The sequence below is a fragment of the Macaca fascicularis genome, chromosome 7 (genome assembly GCF_037993035.2).
Source record: "Macaca fascicularis isolate 582-1 chromosome 7, T2T-MFA8v1.1".
NCBI lineage: Eukaryota > Metazoa > Chordata > Mammalia > Primates > Cercopithecidae > Macaca > Macaca fascicularis.
In genome coordinates, this window is record NC_088381.1 from 74,556,760 (window position 1) to 74,578,559 (window position 21,800).

A 21,800-nucleotide genomic window follows, 5' to 3' on the forward strand; every position below is an offset into this window, starting at 1 on the left:
ACGGCCTAGGTCTGGTGACCCAGCTAGAAGCCACAGGACCCTGAGGCGTCCGAGGGTGGGAAGGCTGAGAGGCAGCTGAGGCTCCTGGAGGCTGTGACTGGGAAACCCTCTCTTTAGAAAGGCCATCAGCTTCCTGCATGGGGGTGACTGGCTCCTCCCATGAGACAGTAGCCAGGTCTGACTGTGCCCCTCTCTTACAGACCCCATGATGGAGCTGACAGGCACTGACCCTTCTGAGCTCGATGGCCAGCAGGAGATGGAAGACTTTGAGGAGAACGCCTACAGCTATGCGAGCGTGGACAGCAGCGCCGAGGCCAGTGTCCTCACTGAACAGGCCATGAAAGAGATGGCCTACTACAATGTGCTATAGCACAAGCTGGGCCACCCCCAACGGGGACCAGGGGGGCCAGGGAATGGGGGTGAGACCCATGGGCTGCAGGCTGCACCTCCTGCAGCCAAGAAACAAGCTACTGCCCCACTGTTCTGAGCCCTCCCTCCCCAAGTCATTTGCACCACTAGGGACCTTTAGACCAAATGGAGACTGTACTACTGGCCCCGGCTGTGAGCCAGCGCAGGCCCAGGCATCCCAGCAAGGGAAGGAGAACACGAGGCCCAGATCTGAGTCTCCCTGGCCTGCTTCCATGGGGGGTGGGAGAAGTGGGGCCACTGGGGACAGGTCACAAGGGCACAGGCCCTCGGGGTCTCTCCAGACCCAGCAGAGCTCTTCAGGGGTCCTGACACTGGAAGAAGAGACCACTTGAGCCATGTTTTTTTCACGGCCAACTCCTGCCTCTAAAGATGTCTGAGCTCCCTTCTGGCCAGTACTGCCCACCCCTCCCTTGTCCAGGCCCCCTTTCCTGCCCTGTCGACAGACTGCCAGGCAGGGCACTCTGCCTTCTACCTCCCGGGGTCTCCCACGTGCTCTTCAAGCCAGGCATGCACGTGGCCCTGGCCCTGGCCTGCAGGACAGCTGGGGGGAGCCCAGCCCCCAGAAGACCCCTGTCCTATATCCCTTCCTGGAAGCGGGTGTCCCTAAAGTGGATTGCAACACGTCATCCACTTCGGCCCTAGCTGGAACGCCTCACCAGGGGGCCCCCACCAGGAACAAAGCCGGGACAGGCCCTGCGTCGGGCACACACTAACAAAAACCAGAAGCATGGGGCAGAGCAGGGCGGGATGAGGGCACCACGGGGGACCAAGAAGGGTTGTCCTTGGGGAAGGCCCAGGACCACCTGCGGGGTAGGGGGACCGCAGTCATTTCTTATTCCTCAGTGTCCACCTTGCGACGGGGATAACAAGTCAGCAGCTCCCCGGAAAGAGCAACGTATTTAAAAAAGGAAAGTGAAGCCCACAGAGGGAAATCAAGGGTTTTTTTGAGCAAAGGGGGTCTTCTGAAGGTAACTTATTTTTTTCTTTCCAACTGTGTGTCACCTATGACCTTTTCTGATGGAGATGCATTTTCTTTTTCCAAGCATAAGCTTCCTCGTGTGCTGTGCGTGCTTCCTTCCTACCCACCCACCCCGAGCAGCCTGGCCGGGCAGGACCGGGGCTCCATGGGGACTGTCACACTGGCCCTGGAGGTGCAGCCGCTGGCAGCAGCCTCAGCAGGCTGGGGTGGGAGGCAGGAGAAAGCAGAGCTGGAAAGCCCTCCACCCCTGCCTGGCTCCTGCAGTTGCTGATTTGCTCCATCCCATGTCCCATCCTCGGCTGTCAGGGCTGCTGACTCTGCTCAGCCAAGAGCTAGCTCTCTCGCCCGCCTGCTGTCTTCCCCTCTGTTCCCACGCCAGCTCCTGCCCCTGGAACCAGAGACGACAGGCCCAGGGCAGTGAAATATCACATTCAGGAACTCTAGGGCACCCGGACCCCCACCCACTTGCCTCCTGAGGCCTCAGTGGGGAGTGGCAAGCAGGAGTCGTCCTCAAAGGCACAGATGAAGCCACTAACTTCAGCCTAGAAACCCGGAGAGGGGAACAGCCTCGGGTGGGAGGAACCAATCTGCAGCGCAGCCACCCCCAAGGCTGGATCCTTAAGTGAAGGACCAAGCCAGGCCTCAGGGTGACTGTGATCAGGACTGAGGATGGACAAGGTGGCCCAAGTGTGGCTCCCAGACCCCAAGGCCCCACAACCTCCCAGGTGCCCGCCATGATGACCCTCAGGTGGCAGTGACCCCGTCACTGCACAAGACATTTTCTCCTGCTGAGCAGAAGGCATCATCCCCTGCAACTACCTCTTCCTACAACGTCTTTCTCCCCTGGTACCAAAAAGAACCCTGTACCTCCTCCTCCTCCTCCCACCTGCCAGTGCAGTGGCCTTGGTCTTGGAAACTGAAGGGAGAAGGTCTGGCCCCCGGGGTGGGGCTCTCCTTTCCCTCCCCCAGCCCCACTGTCAGCACTGGCCCTCTGTGAGGTTCGATACTTGAACGCCCCCTGCCCTGTGCCTTGGACCTGGGCAAAGCTAGGAGGAGGAAACAGCACAACTCACAGTTTGAGCTGGGGGGTGGTCTCGGCAAGGCTCCTGTCTGCACCCCTCCCTACACTTCTCAAAAGAGGTGCACAGCCTCTCGGGTGACTTGGAAACTCCTGGACGAATTCCATTCTAACTTATTTTGACATGTATACAAACCAACTGTTTAGAGATTCCACTTGTGCAAAGCCCTACTGTGTTTTTATGTTCCTGTTTAAAAGAGAAGTTTACTTAGCAATAATTATAAATAAATGAATATTCTTTAGTGAGGTGACTGCAAATGCTTCTTTCCCCAGCTCTTGGGGACCTGGCCCTCACCCCTAGTAGGAACTCTCAGCAAAACTTCCCAGCCCCACACAGCAGGGCTGCACTCTCCAGGGGCGGCCCAGGGGAGGCTGAGACCATCCTCTGCACTGGAATGGCCACCTGCAGGGCCAGGCGCCTGAGTCAAAAGAGTCAAGCCGGCCAAGGCCCCTGCATTCCCAGCACTTGCAGAGAAAAGCTGCTTCCCCTCCCTACCCACACACATGGCTTGAGGAAAGAAGCCAGCTCCCGATGCCAGGCTGGGCTTCAGAGGCTGCATTCAGCAGAGCTGCCAGCCCTGTGCTGATGACAGGCAAGAAGACGCAGGAAACCTTGAGCTTCTTCCCAGGGGGTGGGCCTGCTGGAGCCAGCAGTCCACATTTCTTCTTACAGCCCTGAGAGTTTCAGGGCATTACTCAGGAAGAGGAAGCGGGGGGTCACCAGTGTGGGTGGAGGGCTAGAGCCCTTCCAAGGCCACTCAGTCTACAGCAATGGTCAGGTTTCAGGAGCCATAGGAGTCCCCCTAGTATTTAGGAAAGGGACTTTGTAAGATGGGATTTTGAGAGATGGGGTCTCACTCTACTCAGGTGCAATCATAGCTCACTACAGCCTCAAACTCCCGGCCTCCCAAAGTGCTGGAACTGTAGGCATGAGCCACCACACCCAGCCAGGACTTTATAAAGATTATACAACTCTTCTCCAGGACATTTTAACACCAAAAAGTAGAAGCTTTGCAGAACTTACTATGCAGCAGACAGTCCTTTTGATTATATGTAGCTTTAGAGCAACTTTTATTTTTCCTTTTTACATGGGGCTAAAGAACTTGCATAGAGCAATTTTTGTTTGTTTTTGAGACAGTCTTGCTCTGTCACCCAGGCTGGAGTGCACTGGTGCAATCTCGACTCACTGCAACTTCTGCCTCCCAGGTTCAAGCCATTTTCCTGCCTCAGCCTCCCGAGTAGCTGGGACTACAGGTGTGCAACACCATGCCCAGCTAATTTTTGTATTTTGAGTAGAGATGGGGTTTCACCATGTTGGCCAGGCTGGTCTCGAACTCCTGGCCTCAAGTGATCCACTCACCTCAGTCTCCCAAAGTACTGGGATTATAGGCGTGCACCACTATGCCTGGCTGAGAGCAATTTTTCACAAGCTTACTTTTCTAGTTTTGCCAATGCATGGTGAAGTGAACCCAAGCCTGGGAACCGCTGGCCTAGACAATGCGGGGCCCTCGTTCACCCACACCCAAGCCCCGCCAAACTCAGTCAGCCTTGGAAAGGAGAAGTGTGAGGCAGGTGTGGGTAGGACCTGTTTTTAGTACCTAGAGAAAGGCTAAGAAAGTGGTCTGGAGATGTTTAGAAGGTTAAAACCAATGAAGAAAACAATCAATGACAACCTATCAGGGACTGATTGACTCTCAGAATGCAGAACTGGACACAGAAACTGGATCATGCTAGAAATTTCCAGGGAACCCACAGGCCTGTGCCCTGAGTGTCCGAGAGCTCCGCAGGGGGCCCCTGTGGAATGCGGGATCCCAGGGCTGCCTGGTCCCCTCCCCGCGGTGGCAGCCCCTTCCTGAGGTGCTCTGGTCTGCCCCAGGGGAACCTGCCAGCTCTAGCAGGGCCTCTGCCTCAGGGTCCCACTACCTCCTCCCGTCAGGGACAAACACAGCAGACAGTTTTGTGAAGAGCTTTTTAGTAGCTAAATATGGCACCATGTGTTCCAAGGGCAATATAAATTACAGTATGCAAAACATACTGACTGGCTGAGGTAAAACACACTGCTCCTGCCTCACGTCACCAGGAGGGGAAACACACATATGCTTTTAAAAACATCTCACTTACAAAAAATCCCCCAGAAAGGCCTCCAGAGAGGGGCTGTGAGGCTCACCCTCTGCCGTGCTCAGGAGGACCCGCCGGCTCGGCCCTGGCCCATCCACTGCAGCCATGGGTGGCGCCTCCCTCTACTGCCTGCCCAGGGCTCTGTCCAGGTTGCTCTTGATGGTGTCGAGGAAGTCCGTGGTGTTCAGGAAGTGCTCGTTCAGCTTTACACTGCAGAGAGAGCACCACTCACATCAGGGGCGGCTCCAGGCCCTTCCAGGGAACAGCCTGAGCTTGGGCATCAGAACAGCCATCTCCTGCCATCCAGGCTATAGGCCAGAGGCCAGCTATAGGCCACTGCCATGAGGCCACAGCGATTTGGCAGGCACCAGTAGGGTCTGTCTTTCCAGGTAACTGCTCTCCTGAGAGAAGCTGGGAAAGGGGCGTGGGCAGGGTCAGAAGGAGCTCTGAGCAGCCAGCCTCAGGGATGGGGAGGAACTCACTAGGCCTGGTCTGCAGAGGCTGGCCTGAGCAATCTCTTGGGGCTATGGATATGTCCTGCCCCAGGCCCCCTGACAGCTAAGCTGACTCATGAGGGGAACTTTAGGAAGGGTTCCCTGGCTTCCTCCCACCTGGCCCCAGGGTCTGCCCACCACCCCAGGCCACGCACTTGCTGAGGCCATGAATGCAGCCCGCCAGGTCCTTGGTCATGGCTCCGCTCTCCACCGTCTCCACGCACACCTTCTCCAGCGTCTGGGCAAACCTATGGGGGATGGGGCAGAATGAGACCCCATCTGTGCAAGGGCAGGACCCAGAGCCTGTCCTGAGCAGCTCCGGCCTTTCCCTCCATGCTCACCTGATGAGGTCCTGGTTCCCATCCAGTTTCCCTCGGTGCTCCAGGCCACGTGTCCAGGCAAAGATGCTGGCGATGGGGTTGGTGCTGGTGGGCCGGCCCTGGGGACGGGGGTCGCAGGGGGATCAAGAGCCGAGCCAGCTAGCGAGGAGGCTGCTCAGATACAGCTGCCCACCCCTGGGGACTGGCGGGTCAGGCTGGTCCTTCCAGCTGTTAGCCCAGTGGGCTAGAGGTAGAGGGGCATTGTGAGGCCCCATGCCCTGCACTCACCTTCTGGTGCTCCCGATAGTGGCGGGTGACAGTCCCATGAGCAGCCTCAGCCTCAATCGTCTTCCCATCAGGGCAGACCAGAACAGACGTCATCAGGCCAAGAGAGCCAAAGCCTGGAGGGTAGAAAGCCTTTCTCTCAGGGCCTCGCCTCTCCTGGGGCCACCCAGCTGAGCCCTGCTGCCCTCTATAACCCAATATTGTAGCTGTCACAGTTTGTGGCTCTACTCAGCCTCCCCCAACTGCAACTGGGAGGACAGGGACTGTTCCAGGCCTCTCTACCCTGCTGTGGGTCTCCAGGGCCCAGCACAGGGCTGGAGGGCACTAGAGGGTGGCTATCAGCAGCACATTAACATCCATCTGTGTCACCAGCTCCAGGCACCCCACAGCCTGTGGCCCATAGGGCCCAAGACCCCACAGAGTCCTGTGGTCCCCCACAGCCTGCCATCCAGCCTGGCTCGTGACCTGGAGGCACATTCAAGCAAAACAATAAAGCTGTGGTCAGCTATTTCCCGACAATCACTTTTGCAGCTGCTCTCTTAGGCCACTTTCAAGCTTTTTGATTAATTTCCGAATGTTCCCAAATCCACATGTCAACTCCAGCAAACTTTTCTATTGTCAAGGGCTCCAGGGCTTCAAAGGCACCCCCATGACACCAAAATAAGGATTGAAGAAAGAAAACATGGACAACATCTACAGGAAAATGCTTTGTCTATGAATTCTAAGAATTTTGGCTGTGAGCAATCCCTTCTCCATTTTACCTGCACCTTCACACCATTCCTTAGACACTTAAGGTTAATTTTCACGTCTCTGCCTCATCTGCCACGGCGTTTCATCCTTCTATCCTACATGGGAATTGTTCTGGTGAGAGGATCCCCACTGAACTTTCCAAAGTAAAGCCAAAGGTTTACACAAAGTAACAAGACTCTGCTTTTCATCAGAACCGGTCCCGGGCTTCCCTTTTCCCCTTACCAGGAGCTGCCCTGGCAAACTTAGGTTTCTCTTTCACTCTCTATGTCCTGCCTGTTTCCCATGCCTACCACCTTTCCTGCTCTTGTTCCCAAGACAATTGGCCCATTTCTCGCTGTTCTTCTCTAACGGTCTCACCTATTTTTTTTTTTTTTTTTGAAGACGGAGTTTCACCCTTGTTGCCCAGGCTGGAGTGCAATGGCGCAATCTCGGCTCACTGCAACCTCTGCCTCTGGGGTTCAAGAGATTCTCCTGCCTCAGCCTCTCAAGTAGCTGGGATTACAGGTGCCTGCCACCACGCCCGCCTCCACGCCCGGCTGACTTTTTTGCATTTTTAGCAGAGACGGGGTTTCGCCATGTTGGCCACGCTGGTCTCAAACTCCTGACCTCATCACCTATACTTTTTACTGCAATCTGATTTGTCTTTTAGGACACCCTAGGGCTTGGGGGTTTGCAAGCTTCCCCGACATTCTCTTCCATCCATTAGGTTCACTATGCAAAAAGCATTCGCTGTAGTTTAAAGAACCTCCAGTCCTGCTTGATCCCATTTTCCTACTGGAATCAGAGTCATGAGGCTCCATCATGGACTGGAGCAACCTAGGGCTGACAACCTAGCCCTGGAATTCCTGTGCCCTCCTTTCTCTCTAAGAGCAGCCTCAGTAATACACCAGTCTAAACCTAATTTGTGATCCTCTCTCCCTCAGATGCCAGGGAGCTCTTGCCCCCTGCTGTCCACAGAGGACCCTGCAATGAGTCCTGCTGCTCCACTAGAGTTTTCTACCAAAAGGGTCTGAAAATCCCTCCAGCCAGAGAAGACCAATAGTCCACCCCCACAGGGAGCAGCATCCTCCCAGCATACCCTGGGCCAGGATGTCTGACTGCACATCTCCGTCATAGTTCTTGCAGGCCCACACAAAGCCGCCCGAAGACTTGAGGACCTGAGCCACCATGTCATCAATGAGCCGGTGCTCATACCAGATCTTATTCTTGTCGAAGTCGGTCTTATAGTGCCTGGGAGTAAAAAGGTCTGTTATGGGGAGAGGGCAGAAGGCTGACAGGCTGGGGATCCCTCCCTGAGCCTCGGAGCTGAGCCAAATGCATTCTAATAGTGACCTCCCCAGGGTATAGGATGGGAACAGCATGGGGGGAAGGGAAGAAAGGCCACGGAGTACATGGATGAGGCTTTACTTGTCAAAGATCTCCTGGAAGATGTCCTTGAAACGCCCATCGTAGGCTTTCAGTATGGTGTTCTTGGTGCTCATGTACAGCGGCCATTTCTTCTGGATGGCATACTGGAAGCAGCTGTGCGCGAAACCCGAGATGGACTGCAGCGGGAGAGACAGGGCCCTGGCGTGGTGCCCTAGCCTGGAGATTGCCAGCAACCTCCCACCTCCCAGGAACGGTGCCCCGCGGCCCACACGACTGTTTAACACCAGCCTCCGTGCAGTGAACAGGATGTTTCTGCTGGCCCAGCCTCTCCCTCTCAACTTCCCAGGAGCAAGAGGCCCCTCAACTTTGCTTTGGAAAGCACCGGCTTTTCCCCAGTTCTTAGACTAGTGGCTGGGCAGGGCTAATTCCCAGGCCTAGCGCTGGGGTTGACAGTGTGTCCCTGGCTTATCCAATCAGAAGCCCTTCTCCCCCAGGCCTCTATGATTGGCTCAGAGGTGGTCATGTGACTCAACCTGGCATTTGAGCTGGAACTGAGGGTAAAGAGGCATTCTCTTCTGATAGGGTAGCCAAGCAGGCAGGAGTACGCCTGGAGCTGTTTGTGGCCACTTCTTTTCTTTTCTTTCTTCTTCTTTTTTTTTTTTCCAAGAGATGGGGTCTCACTGTTGCCCAGGCTGGTCTCAAGCTTCCGGCCTCAAGCAATCCTCCTGCCTCGGCCTCCCAAAGTGCTGGGATTACAAGTGTCAGCCACCATGCCCAGCCCTGGTGGCCATTTCTGCCTCTTTGTGGCCTAAGAATGAGGCCATCACAGAAGAAAGGAAAACCACGAGACAGAGATGAAGAGACAAGCTGGGAGAGGAGGGGCCCAGGATGCCAGAGCCAGCCTCACCTCATCAGTGTTGTACATGCCCATGCCCACACCGCCTGCGGGGAAGTTGTACACTTCCCACTCCTTCACACCGCTGCCATCTTTCGGGGTGAAGACCATTTTGAACGTGCCAGCCCGGTCTGCCACAAAGTCTGTGGCCTTGTACTGCAGAGACAAGAGAATGGCTAGGCCAGGAGCTCCAGTCGGGGGGTACCCAGGTCAGTGGATCCCCTCTCCCACCCTGGCCTACCTGGTCGCCATGGGCGTGCCTGCCAATGGTGATGGGCTTGGTCCAGCCAGGGACGAGGCGTGGGATGTTTTTGCAGATGATGGGCTCCCGGAAGACAGTCCCCCCCAGGATGTTCCGGATAGTTCCATTGGGACTTTTCCACATCTTCTTCAGCTTGAACTCTGTGAGGACAGAGATAAAGTGGTCCCACTGCAGCCGCCACCTTTCAACCAGAATTTGAACCCCAAGCAACAACACAGTCAGACGGCGGTCCTAAAATTCTTCACGAGGGAGGCAGTGGAGTCTAGAGTGCAAATGTGTGGGCTCTGGAGTCTGCCAATTTTTTTTTTTTGAGATGGAGTTTTGCTCTTATTGCCCACGCTGGAGCGCAATGGCGCGATCTCGGCTCACCACAACCTTCGCCTCCCGGGTTCAAGCAGTTCTCCTGCCTCAGCCTCCCGAGTAGCTGGGATTATAGGCATGTGCCACCACACCCAACTAATTTTGTATTTTTAGTGGAGACGGGGTTTCTCCATGTTGGTCAGGCTGGTCTCAACCTCCCAACCTCAGGTGATCTGCCTGCCTCAGCCTCCCAAAGTGCTGGGATTACAGGCGTGAGCCAAGTCTGCCAATTTTAATGGTGAGGCTTACAAAAGTGACTCAACTGAAGCTGTAAAAGAAAATTACTGGAAAAATACCTAGCCTAAGTGTTGTCATAAGGACTAAATGAGCTCGTGTGTAAAGGGCCTAGAACGGTGCCCGGTCCATGCTAAGTGCTCTGTTGGCCATTATGATTCCCACGTCACACATGGAGGGAGTACAGTCCGGGAGAAGGGCTTGTCTGACGAAGCCTGACAACACACTGCCCACTCCACATGCTCCGGTCCTGGCCCCAACGCCGCCCCAGTTCCTAAGGCTGTGACCCTCTTCTGCCTTGTCCTATAAATGGGGATACATAACTCCCAGGGTTCAGGTGAAATGAAGAGCTCAGCACTCAAATGATCCCAGTGCTGTGGGTCAGGCATGACCTGCAGGACAGGGGCAGGCCTGGGGAGTTTGCAGATGTATCTTGAGTGCTTCCCGCCCGCTCCCTCCGACTGTGGAAAGTAGGAAGAGAGAGCTCAGAAAACTCCTCAACCATCCTTTCTCAAATTATCCAAACCTGGCCTCTCTGCTCACACACTACTGTCACTTCATGGAACCCTCGAGAGCGGTCCCAACAGCCAAGGACCAGAAGCCAGTCCAGGCCTGGGGGGGGGGGGGGGGAGGCACTTCTCAGTGATCCTGCATGACCATGGGGACAGGGGCAGACCTGCAAGGCCAAGCCAGCAGCAGGAGGGCAATAGCGATGTTCCCCAGAGGCTGCTGAGGCTCTGAAGGACACAGGCCTTACACACAGCACTCCTCTGCACAATCTCTCTGCAAACCTGCCTGCAAGATTGTCCACGCCAGAATGGACTGCTGCCCAAAGAAGCCATCATTACTGTGACCACATCAGCATTACCTTCCTCCTCCTCAGCCCTGTCACCAATGACACCTACCACTGTCAGAGCCATAGAGTGCAGCAGAAACACCACTGTCCTGGGAGATGGAAGACGTGGATTCTGTCCTCAGCTCTGCTGTGCCCTAACCGTGGAACCTGAGGCCAGCCCCTTTCCCATGCCTGCCCCAGCCTCATCAACAGTGACCTCTGAGGCCCCACTGTCCACCAGGCACACACAGGGAGACTAGCCTCAGGTGCAGTTGGCCTTAGGAAAGCCCCAGCTCCGGAGCCTCCCAACCTCCCAGTCCTGAGGTGAGTGACATGGCCAACTGCCCCACCCCAAGTCTGGAGAGGCAGGTGGGAGAAGCCTGTGACCCTCCCTGGCCCGCCCACCTCCACACCCTCGCACCTTCCACACGGGCCTCATCAGGGGTGATGGTGGCACACTTGACAGCCACACTGTACTTCTGGGTGGCCAATGCAGAGTCAATGGTGACCTGGTCATCGGTCTGGTCACGGTTTGGGAGCCCGAGGTCAAAATACTTTAGCTGGATGTCCACGTGGGGCAGGATGAGCTGGGGACAGAGGGCCAGAGCAAGGCGTCACCCCAGCGATTCAGGGACACGACAACAAAGGGCAGCATAGGAAGTCTGCAGGCCACAGCAGGAGACAGTCAGAACAGGGATGAGTGGAGGGGCGCAGCAGAAAGCTGGAGCCAGCCATTTCTCAGTGGGGCCTGGCCAGAGCTGGCAGAGGCTGGGGCTCTGGAGAGATGTTGGCAGGCCAGGCCCCAGCCTTTTGGAGGGTTCTTCCCCCATTGTGCCTATCTGCCCGCCCGCCTCACACAGCCCGCCGACTCAGCCAAACCCCAACCCCACGTACATCTAGATTTCTCCATACAACTGGTCTCCTCCTCTCCTCAAGTGCTTTGAGATCTGACAATCGGAAGTGGCAGTTCTCAACCTGTGTCCCATGAACGCACACACAGTGTGGCGCCTTCACAAGGACTGCATGCTCTCCTGGACATACACAGACCACGGCAACTTTGGAGACGCCAAGTAGCCATACTGGGACCCCTTTGCCAGGGCAGCTCACCACAGCTGCAGGCCGGGGCACTGCCCTGCACACCAGCCCTGTTCCTCTTTCACTCCTTTTCAAGAAGTGAGGTAAAATGCAGGGGATCAAGATGGAAATGATACAGGATTAACCTTGAAGCTGCTCAAAGTTGACACAACGTGTGGGATTTGGCACCAGCACAACACAGACCGCTGGGGACAGGCCCCCGCCTGACGACTTCCAAACGATTAGCGGACCAGATGTGAAAGAAGGGTAGACAGACGGGGAGAAACTGCTGCTGCTGCCCAACCAGGACAACGGGGGAGTCCTAGGGACCTGCAGTCCAGAAGACCCTGTGGGACAGAACACTCCCTGGCCAGCCCACCTGGAGAGCCACCCACTTCGGGACGGGGCACTACCTTCTCCTTGATGAACTGCCAGATAATACGGGTCATCTCATCACCATCCATCTCCACCACAGGCTTTGCCACCTTGATCCTTTTGTCAGCATCTAGAAGCGGGGACACATAGTACATCATGCCCCTGGGGAGGCTGGAGTGGGGCGCCCTCTCCTCCCGGCCAGGCCCGCCCTTCACCAGGAGACGGTGGCAGAAAGCCAGGGCTCCAATTGCCCAGCGTCCACTCCCCCGTCTGCAAATCAGCTCCCTGACTGCTTAGAGCAGGGGCCCCCAACTCCCAGGCCATGGACTAGTACCGTGGGCTCTGGAGAGAGGTCAGCAGACCAGGCCACAGCCTTTAATGCAGGTACATGGACTGTTAGGAACTGGGCCACACAGCAGGAGAGCAGCAGGCGAGTGAGCACTACCACCTGAGCTCATGCCTGGGAACTGCGCACGCAAGGGATCTAGGTTGCGTGCTCCTTATGAGAATCTAATGCGTGATGATGTCACTGTCTCCCAGCACCTCCAGATGGGACTGTCTAGTTGCAGGAAAACAAGCTCAGGGCTCCCCCCGATTGTACATTATGGTGAGCTGTATAATTTTTTCATTATATATTACAATGTAATAATAATAGAAATAAAGTGCACAATAAACGTAATGCACCTGAATCATCCCAAAACCATCGCCGCTGCCCACCACCCTGCCACCCATGGAAAAATTGTCTTCCATGAAACTGGCCCCTGGTGCCAAAAAGTTTGGTAACTGCTGGTTTAGAGCACCTGGATCCATCCTCACTTACTTCCTTTCCTTTCTTTCCTTCCTTCCTTTTCTTTCCTTCCTTCCTTCCTGTCCTTCAGTCCTCCCTTTCTCTCTCTCTCTCTCTCTCTCTCTCTCTCTCTCTCTCTCTCTCTCTCTCTCTCTCTCTCTCTCTTTCTTGGCAGGGTCCTGTTCTGTTGATCAGGCTGGAATGCACTGATGCCATCATAGCTTACTGCAGCAGCGACCTCCTGGCCTCAAGTGATGCTCCGACCACAGCCTCCCACGTAGCTGGGACTACAGGCGCATGCCACCACACCCAGCTATTTTTTGCACCTCAGCCTCCCTAGTAGCTGGGGCTACACGCCCATGCCTAGATATTTCTTTTGTCCAAGACTTAGTTCTTTACAGTTTTCCCTGCAATTCTATGAGCTACCCTGTGTAGCTCATAATAAAATCCTCTCCAAGTTAACCAGTCACTTTGTCTGTTGCTTGTAACCCAAGAGCCCTTAACTAACTTGTAGTGATAAAGGAAATGGTATATAGATAAGTATTGAGTGCCTACTATGTGCTTTACAGGGTACCAATGCTATATAATGTGATTCCATTTAATCCCAAAAATAACCCCAAGGAGGTATCATTACCTCCATTTTATTTATTTATTTATTTTTATTTTTATTTTTTGTGACAGAGTCTTTGCTCTGTCGCCCAGGCTGGAATGCAATGGCGCGATCTTGGCTCACTGCAACCTCCGCCCGCCTCCCACGTTTAAGCCATTCTCCTGTCTCAGCTTCCCGAGTAGCTGGGATTACAGGCACATGCCAACAAGTCTGGCTAATTTTTGTATTTTTAGTAGAGACGGGGTTTTGCAATGTTGGCCAGGCTGGTCTGGAACTCCTAACCTCAGGTGATCCTCCTGGCTTGGCCTCCCAAAGTGCTGGGATTACAGGCATGAGCCACCACACCTGGCCGTTATCTCCATTTTAAATGTGGGAAACTGAGGCTCAGAGAGGTTAACAGCTTACTGCCCAAGGTTACAGAGCTTGAAAACAGCAGAGCCACGAGGACTCTGATCTTATTCAACAGGAAGGACAGGCTTACAGCACCTGCGAATGGAACTCTGAACCCTTGATCCCAGTCGACGCAGGTCGGTCAGTCCTACCAGAGAAGCATCAAAGGACTCAATGAGGGGCTGATCAGAGGTCCAAGGAGACAATGGAGGGTAGGGAGCAGGAGACGCTGCTGAAGGAGAGTCTGACTTGCAGGAAAACCCAACAGTATGGTAAGTGCATTTCAAAGAAAGCTCAGGAACTGGCCACCTAACAATGAATCAGTACAGCTGCCTTGGACAAGGTTTGTTGAACCTCAGCCTGCAGCAGACAGGGGCACCGGAGCACCAGCCTGCTCCTCTGCCCACAGCCTGGGAAGCAGCAGCAACTGCAGAGCAGGGAACAAGATCTACTAAAACTTCAGTCACAGGGAAATCTCACCAGCTCGGAACAGGATGGCTGAGAGCTGTGCCCTTCCCCCAAAGCAGCACTCCTCAGCCTCACTTACAACCTGCTTACTCTTGTGTTACACACAGTCCTTAGAAACGTAGTGATGTGTCTTCCAGCTCCACTCTAGATTAGACACAGCAAATCAGATGAAGGGAAGAGAATGCTTATCTGAAAACACTGGGTTGGGGCTGGGTGCAATGGCTCACGCCTGTAATCCTAGCACTTTGGGAGGCTGAGACAGGTGGATCACTGAAGGTAAGGAGTTCAAGACCAGCCTGGCCAACATGGTGAAACTCCATCTGTACTAAAAATACAAAAATTAGTCGGGCGTGGTGGCATGTGCCTGTAATCCCAGCTACCGGGGAGGCTGAGGCAGGAGAATCACTTGAACCCGGGAGGCGGAGGTTGCAGTGAGCCGAGATCACGCCACTACACTCCAGCCTGGGCAACAGAGCGAGATTCCATCAAAAAGAAAAGAAAAAAGAAGAGGAGAGGGGAGGGGAGGGGAGGGGAGGGGAGAGGGGAGGGGAGAGGGGAGGAGAAGGGAAAGGAAAGGAAAGGAAAGAAGTCGGAAGAACTGACAACTGCTAAGTTGACAAGGGACAGAATACCTGTGAAAAGCAGGCCTAGAAACCACCATGGCACATTTAAAACAAAAGTGACTAAAGCCTAACAGACCTCAAACAACTCACTTTCCAAAGACATGCAAAGAGGTGTTTTTTTTTTTAATCTAAAAATAATCTTAGAGATCATTTAGGGGGAATAATGAGACTCAGAGAGTGTGGTCTGCATCAGAGGCAAGATAGAACCCAGGTCCCTGACCCAAATGCAGTCTCTGGAAGACCTGTGGGTCAGATGTAGGGAAGCAGAACACAAACACAGCCTTGAACTGTTTCATTCCCTAGAGAACAAAAGGTGGCTGGCTGCTGCTGGCTCTGCCACCTTTCCCAAGATGCGATGGGGATTTTGAACCCAATCTACAATATTCTTTCACTTTTCTCTAAAGCTTGAGTGGAAAGAGCTGCAGAACCTGCAGAAAGTCTGCTGAGCTGTTGTAGAGCTAGTTTAGTTCTGGGGAGCATCTCCTATGAGTTCATTTGAGAACAGCTAATCAAATTTGTTTTAAAACAAAAAAAATGAACTATCATAATCTGGAGCCCTAAGAAGAGACTCACTTGGGGCCAGTTTTACAGGTTTCAGCCTCAGCCTGGGCTCCACGGTTGGCCTTCAGGCAGGCATGGCTAGGAGAGTTCAAGGTCAAGATCAAAGACCTGGTGTGTCAACCCTCAGGGACCATGGGACCTGCTTATTTACTCACCGGCAAGTGCTAACTATGCACTTATCCAGTACCCCACTGGGAGACTGAAATGCCTAAAACACATGAGCCGAGGCCAGCAGAGACTTGTTCTGCTTGTTCCAGGTAGTGGTTTTTTAAAAAAAATCTTACCTGGTGGCCAAGTTTTAAAAATCAGTAAATCTCAACAATAAAACAAATAACTCCTTGTTAACATGGACGAAAGACTGGCTGGGCACCGTGGCTCACTCCTGTAATCCCAACACTTTGGGAGGCCGAGGTGGGCAGATCACTTGAGGTCAGGAGTTCAAGACCAGCCTGGCCACAATGGTGCAACTCTGTCTCTACTAAAAATAGAAAAAAAATTAGCCTGGTGTGGTGACACACACCTGTAGTCCCAGCTATTTGGGAGGCTGAGGCAGGAGAACTGTTTGAACCCAGGAGGTGGAGGTTGCAGTGAACAGAGATCACGCCACTGCACTCCAGCCTGGGTAACAGGAAATAAATAAATATAATGGACAAAAGACTTAAGTGGACATTTCAAGTCCAAAGATGATATACAAATGGCCAACAAGCACATGAAAAGATGCTCAACATCACTAATCATTAGGGAAATGCAAATCAAAACCATAATGAGATACCACCCCACTATCCCCTCACAACCACTAAAATAGCTACTATTGGGGGGGAAAAAAACAAAAAGAAAAACAACAAAAAAACAGAAAATAAAGTGCTGGCAAGGATGTGGAGAAATTGGAACTATTGTGACCTGTTGGTGGGAATGTGAAATGGTGCAGCTGCTGTGGAAAACAGTATGGGTGTTCCTCAGCTAAAAGAAAAAGAATTACTATTATGATCCAGCAATTCTGCTTCTGGATATACATTCAAAAAAAATTGAAAGCGGGGTCTGAAAGAGATACATGTATGCCCACATTCATAGCAGCAGTGTTCACAATGGCAAAAGGGAGAAGCAACCCACGTGTCCATCACAGATGAATGGATAAAGACAATGTGATACAGTCCCCCCTTATCCAAGGTTTTATTTCCATGACGTCAGTTACCTGTGGTGTCAGTTACCCACAGTCAACCATAGTCCAAAAATAGGTGAGTACAGTACAATAAGATATTTTAAGAGAGACTACATTCATGTAACTTTCATTATACTATATTGTTATAATTGTTCTATTTTATTACTAGTATTATTGCTAATCTCTTACTGTCCCTAATTCATAAATTAAACTTTATCATAGATCTGTATGCATAGGAAAAAACACAGTATCTACAGGCTCTGCAGTTTCAGGTATCCACTGGGGGTCTTGAAATGCATCCTCCAAGGATAAGGGGGACTACTGTATCTACAATGGAATATGATTCAGCCTTGAAAAGGTGGGAAATTCTGACACCTGCTACAAAGTGGATGAACCTGGGGGGCATTATGCTATGTAAAATAAACCAGTCACAAAAGACAAATACCATATGATTCTACTTACATGAGGTACCTAGAATAGTCAAATTCATAGAAACAGAAAGTAAAATGGTGGTTGCCAGGGACTGGGGACCGGAAATGGGGAGGTGTTGTTTAATGGGTAGAGAGTTTCAGTTTTGCAAGGTGACAAAGTTCTGGTGATGGATGGTGGTAATGGTTACACAACAGTGTGAATGTACTCAACAATACTGTACACTGAAAAATGATTAACATGGTAAGTTTTATACTTTTTTTCCAAAATAATAAAAATTTAAACCAGTCAAAATAAAATCAGGAGATTTTATATAAAAATCTAGATATGCAGCAGGCACTCACTCATGGCAAGGATGGGCTGGGCTGAGGGGGGCCTCTCCCTTCATTCCATGACAGCTAAGTGCCCTCCAGTGTGGCCCAGGGCACTGGAGTTTGAGACCCCTGTCTGCTCTTCAGCCTGTATGGTGGAGATACAGCCATGGTCTGCCCTTCTCTGGGAGACACGTGGTGACAAGCTATCTGAAATGCATGGAGCAGCAGCTAAGCCTCCCTGAAAACCTCCAAAGTGACAGCCACCATGAATCTTCAGCTGATGCATTGCACAAACACTGGTCTCTTAGCGAGAGGGCAGAATGGAATTACACCACTCACCAGAGGCCCATTAGGCCGAGTCTGGGGCTCCTAGCACCCAATACCAAGTAAGGATTTCAAAACCCATCCCTGGCTTTCTGCTGCTCCCAGCAGGAGGCTAGAGGTCCAGTCACAGGCAGCCAGCCCCAGGCATAACTGCTCCCTCCACATTCCGACCCATGCTCTCAATAGAGAGGCTGTTCAGTCAGCACGTCCCAGCAAAGGATCAGAGAGTGGGGAAAGGTTCCAATTCCTGGGGGCTCAAGAAGGCTGGACAGTAATTTTGTATAATTTATTTTATGTATGTATGTATGTATTTATTGAGATGGAGTCTCACTCATCGCCCACGCTGGAGGGCAGTGGCATGATCTTGGCTCACTGCAACCTCCACCTCCCAGGTTCAAGCAATTCTCCTGCCTCAGCCTCCAGAGTAGCTGGGATTACAGGCACCCGCCACCACACCCAGCTAATTTTTGTATTTTTAGTAGAGACGAGGTTTCACCATGGTGGCCAAGAAGGTCTCGAACTGCTGGCCCCAAGTGATCCGCCCGCCTCAGCCTCCCAAAGTCCTGGGAGCCACCCCGCTGGGCCAGAACAGCCATTTTGGAACAAACTCTAGTAGTTTCCTTGGTGTCATCCTTCATTCCTTCCCTTCTCTCATATCCATATCCAAACCACCAAAACCAGAAGCCACCCTCAGACAAGCCCATCCTTGCCATGAGTGAGTGCCTGCTGGGTATCTAGATTGTTATGTAAAATCTCCTGAACTGGAACCTTTCCCCACTACTGGCACTTCCTTTAAAATATACCCAGAATCCAACCACTTCTTCACCATCCCCAGTGCCACCATCCAGATCCAAGCCATCATCCTCTCTTGCCAGGTCCTGAAGCTAGAATGCTCCTGATAAGACGGAAATCAGATCACGGCACTTCTCTCAAAACCCTGCAAAGTAAAAGCCAACGTTCTCAAAAACGGCCTGTGAGCCCTCTACAGACCCCACTGCCAAACCTCATCCCATCACTCAACCTGGTGCCTGCTGAGCCAGCCTTCACACCATCCTCTCTGCTCCTCCATCATGCCCTTGACACCTGCAAGTCCCTCTTCCCCTGCTTCCAGAAAATGGCCTGCTTCCTCCCCTCCTCAGTGATTCCTTCAGTGAGGACTTTTCTGGCTGCCCTATCCAAACTTTTGTGCACACCTTTCTTGTCTTTTTCTCCTTAGCTCTTCTCTTTTTTGTGGGGAGCGGAGGCAGGGTCTTGCTTTGTCACCCAGGCTAGAGTGCAGTGGCACAATCATACCTCACTGCAGCCTTGACCTCCTGGGCTCAAGTGATCCTCCTGAGTAGCTAAGACTACAGACACGCACCATTGTGCCCGGCTAATTTTATTTTTTATTTTTGTAGAGACGGGATCTCACTATATTGCCCAGGCTGGTCTGGAGTTCCCAGCCTCAAGCAATCCTCCCACCTCAGCCTCCCAAAGTGCTGGGATTACAGGTGTGAGCCACAGTGCCTGGCCTTCCTTAGCTCTTGTACCCATATATCACGCTAGTCAACGTCTATCTTGTTTACTGTCTGCCCCCTCCCACATCAGAATTCGAGCTCCTAAGGGTTTTGAAAGAGTCTCTGCTGGTTTCATTTCCAGCTCTATCCCCAGCACCCGGCATGGTGTCTGGCACAAAGTAGGAGAACACTACTTTTGCCAAAGACATAAATAAAGGTCAAGTTGAAGTCAACGCCATCTGTGGTCAGGGCTGCCCTGCCCTCATCTTCTGTTTCACTGAATGTGCTTCCTCCCCTCTCACTCATCTGGTATGCATTGCCACACAGGGGCCAGTGAGTTCTTACCAGCAGCCTGCACCAGATGTACACAGGTGGCATCTCTCACCAGCACTGGGCCCCATGCCCTGCAGAAGCTTACAACCTACAGTGTACTAATATTTGTAATCTGCTGGTATTTTTAACATGAGTTTACAGAGTATAAACCCCAGAGAAGGCCACTGACTCCAGCTTCCAGTAATCCAAGAGCAGTTTCCAGCACCTCATACCCTGAATGGAACCAGCCCAAGAGCCCTCAACTTCACACAGAAGATCTGGGAGCAGGCCTCAGCCATTCCAAAGAGGCTTTTCCTCAGTACCTACTAGGCCTAAACACAACCACCCAAATCAGCTCTGGCAGGGCAGCTAGGGCCTTATCTGACATGGCAGAAAGATCTGCACACTTAAGGGGCAAGAATTAAGAAATTTCTGGGTTAGGAGTGGAGTAAAGGAAGGTTAGATAAGTAATTCTCCCACCGGGCGGTTCACAGAACTGGCCCCCACTGCCCCAAGCTCTAACTTACCAGAAACATCACCAGCAGTCGCTAAGCCTATGGCGTTGCAAAATAGGAAAAGATGCGTGCAGGAATTACCAGGCAGCAAAGACACGGGGCTCTTTTAGCCCAAAAATATTCTTCCCTTGTCATCAAGGGGAATGCCAAGTATTCTGTCTCCAGCTGCGTTGCCAGGTAACAAGTTGGCAGAGTCGCAACTGTATGTAGTCTGATGTCCAACTCAAAAACCAAGCAATTTCCCCATTCATAACCAACCCACATGGGGACTTCTAGAAGGACCCGCAACTGACTACTTTTTCTGCATCCAAATTCAGGACCCTTAAAAGGGGCTTTGTGTTCCAGTTTTGTGTTTTTTGTGTTGTTTTGTTTCTTTTTTTACCATCAAGGCAGAAAAGGGAGAATTAAAGATTGTAGCTCACTTCCACCGTATTTTTGCTGAAGGTGGTGTGCTCTATGGGAATCTTAGGGGCCTGGGGCACTTGGAAACTGGGAGTTGCTGGGCTGATCCCTGAGACAGATTCCCAGAGGTACAAAAGCAGACATGCCCCTTTCTCCTTGGGAGGGGAGGCAGGACTGGGGCCCAAGCCTCCCTACCCCCCAGCTCTAGTCAGCTGCTCCCGGTTAACCATTACCTCCTCTGGTGAGGCCAGGGCCGGCGGGCCCCACCCCCTCTTCCGCACTCTCCTGGCTCACTGCAAGGGGCTCCTGGCCAGATTAGGATAGGAGTTTCCATGACAACAGGCATCAGACAGGGCCAAGGGACCTACATTGTTCCCTGCCTTTTGTAGCTGTGTTGGGTAGCCAGGGTGAGGGGGCAGGCCGATGCCCACACGCCAGGCAAGGCAGCCTGCGTTGGTAACGGAGGCTCGGGTTAAGTCTTGCTTATTACGACCCGACTACTGTCTTCTCTCCTAAGCAGGAAGCTAAAGGTACCCAGAAGCCGTGGGAACAATTCCGCAAAGTGACATTTTGCGCGGGCTGCCAGATCTCTGCGGCGAGTGAGCCAGGCAGGGAGGGCATGTGCCTGCCAAGGCAGGTCAAGTCAAGGAGAGGCCCCAGGATGGAGCCTCAAGTGCAGCGATGAAGGCGAAGGGCTGCGGGTGGGGGCGGCCAAACAAAAGGGGAAAATTAAAAAGGACGCTCCTCCAGCTGTGTGTAAAAGGCTCCAAAAATAGCTGACGTGGGCCTGGTATCAGCGTGCGCCTGGCTGAAAAGGAAGGGGAAGTGCATGCCTCCCGCCTCCCAGCCTTTGTCTGAGCAGGGGCCGCGCCACGACCCTCCCTCTCGCCAGGGGAGCGCGCGGGGTGCTCCAGCCCCCAGCGGGTGCTAGTCTCGTTCCAGGGGCGCAGGGCGGGCAGGCCACCCTTCGGGTCCCGGACACTCTCAGGACCCCCTCCCGAAATACCTAGGGGCGCGCGGCAGCCCCGAGCCCCCGCCCGCGCAGAACTGGCCGTCGCCCGGGCCACCAGTTGCCACCGTCCCTCAAGTCCCCACCCCACCGCCTGGCCCGGCCGGGAAGCTCCGGGCGGGGGAGCACGGAGCGAAGCTGCCCCCCGGCCCTTTGTGCGCCCGGCCCCGCCGTCCCCTGGCTGCGGGCTGGCTGGACGCGCTCCCCCGCCCCAGCCTGGGAAGCTGCCACGTCGCAGCTGGGGGCGCGCGCCTGCCTGGACCCTCCGCGCGGCACTCACAGTGGCGCCGCGTCTGCTCTTGCGAGGTGGGGGCTGTCAGGGCCGCCGGCGCCCAGGCCGGCCGCGAGCCTGAGGCTCTGCAGAGCGAGCGCACGACCCGCAGGTAGCCGGCCATCCCAAGCAGGAGAGTGAAAGAGCAGGGCGGGAGGGGTCAGAGCGCGCGCCGCTCCTCCCAGCTGCCTTGCCGCGGGCTAACGCTGGGCCTGGCGGGCGCGGGCCGAGCGGACACCACCGGGGCGGGGCTGCCGGGCCCGCCGCCCCATTG

The 21,800-nt window shown here is 53.5% G+C and overlaps 2 protein-coding genes across 7 annotated transcripts in view; one reads left to right on the forward strand and one right to left on the reverse strand.

The window, feature by feature from the left end:
* Positions 1 to 2,729, forward strand: part of ZNF710 (zinc finger protein 710) — an 80,224-nt gene extending 77,495 nt beyond the window's left edge. For all 5 annotated transcript variants that reach the window (XM_065548423.2, XM_045395991.3, XM_065548424.2 and 2 more), the window contains one exon: positions 201 to 2,729. In XM_065548423.2, coding sequence (XP_065404495.1) covers positions 201 to 370 — 170 coding nt within the window. In that variant the 3' untranslated portion in view covers positions 371 to 2,729. The remainder of the gene's footprint in view (positions 1 to 200) is intronic.
* Positions 2,730 to 4,441: 1,712 nt separating this feature from the next.
* On the reverse strand, positions 4,442 to 21,728 carry IDH2 (isocitrate dehydrogenase (NADP(+)) 2). 2 transcript variants are annotated; one of them, XM_045395995.2, is made up of 11 exons: positions 21,536 to 21,728; positions 11,895 to 11,986; positions 10,829 to 10,994; positions 8,958 to 9,118; positions 8,729 to 8,872; positions 7,861 to 7,997; positions 7,532 to 7,683; positions 5,707 to 5,819; positions 5,440 to 5,537; positions 5,254 to 5,346; positions 4,442 to 4,814 (listed from the first exon to the last, which is right to left on the reverse strand). In XM_045395995.2, exons 1-11 carry the CDS (start codon positions 21,648 to 21,650, stop codon positions 4,727 to 4,729), a joined length of 1,359 nt encoding a protein of 452 aa, XP_045251930.1. In that variant the 5' UTR covers positions 21,651 to 21,728; the 3' UTR covers positions 4,442 to 4,726. The 2 variants fall into 2 exon arrangements, with proteins under 2 accessions (XP_045251930.1, XP_015308733.1); XM_015453247.3 differs by lacking the exons at positions 10,829 to 10,994; positions 11,895 to 11,986.
* Between the last annotated feature and the right edge of the window lie 72 nt (positions 21,729 to 21,800).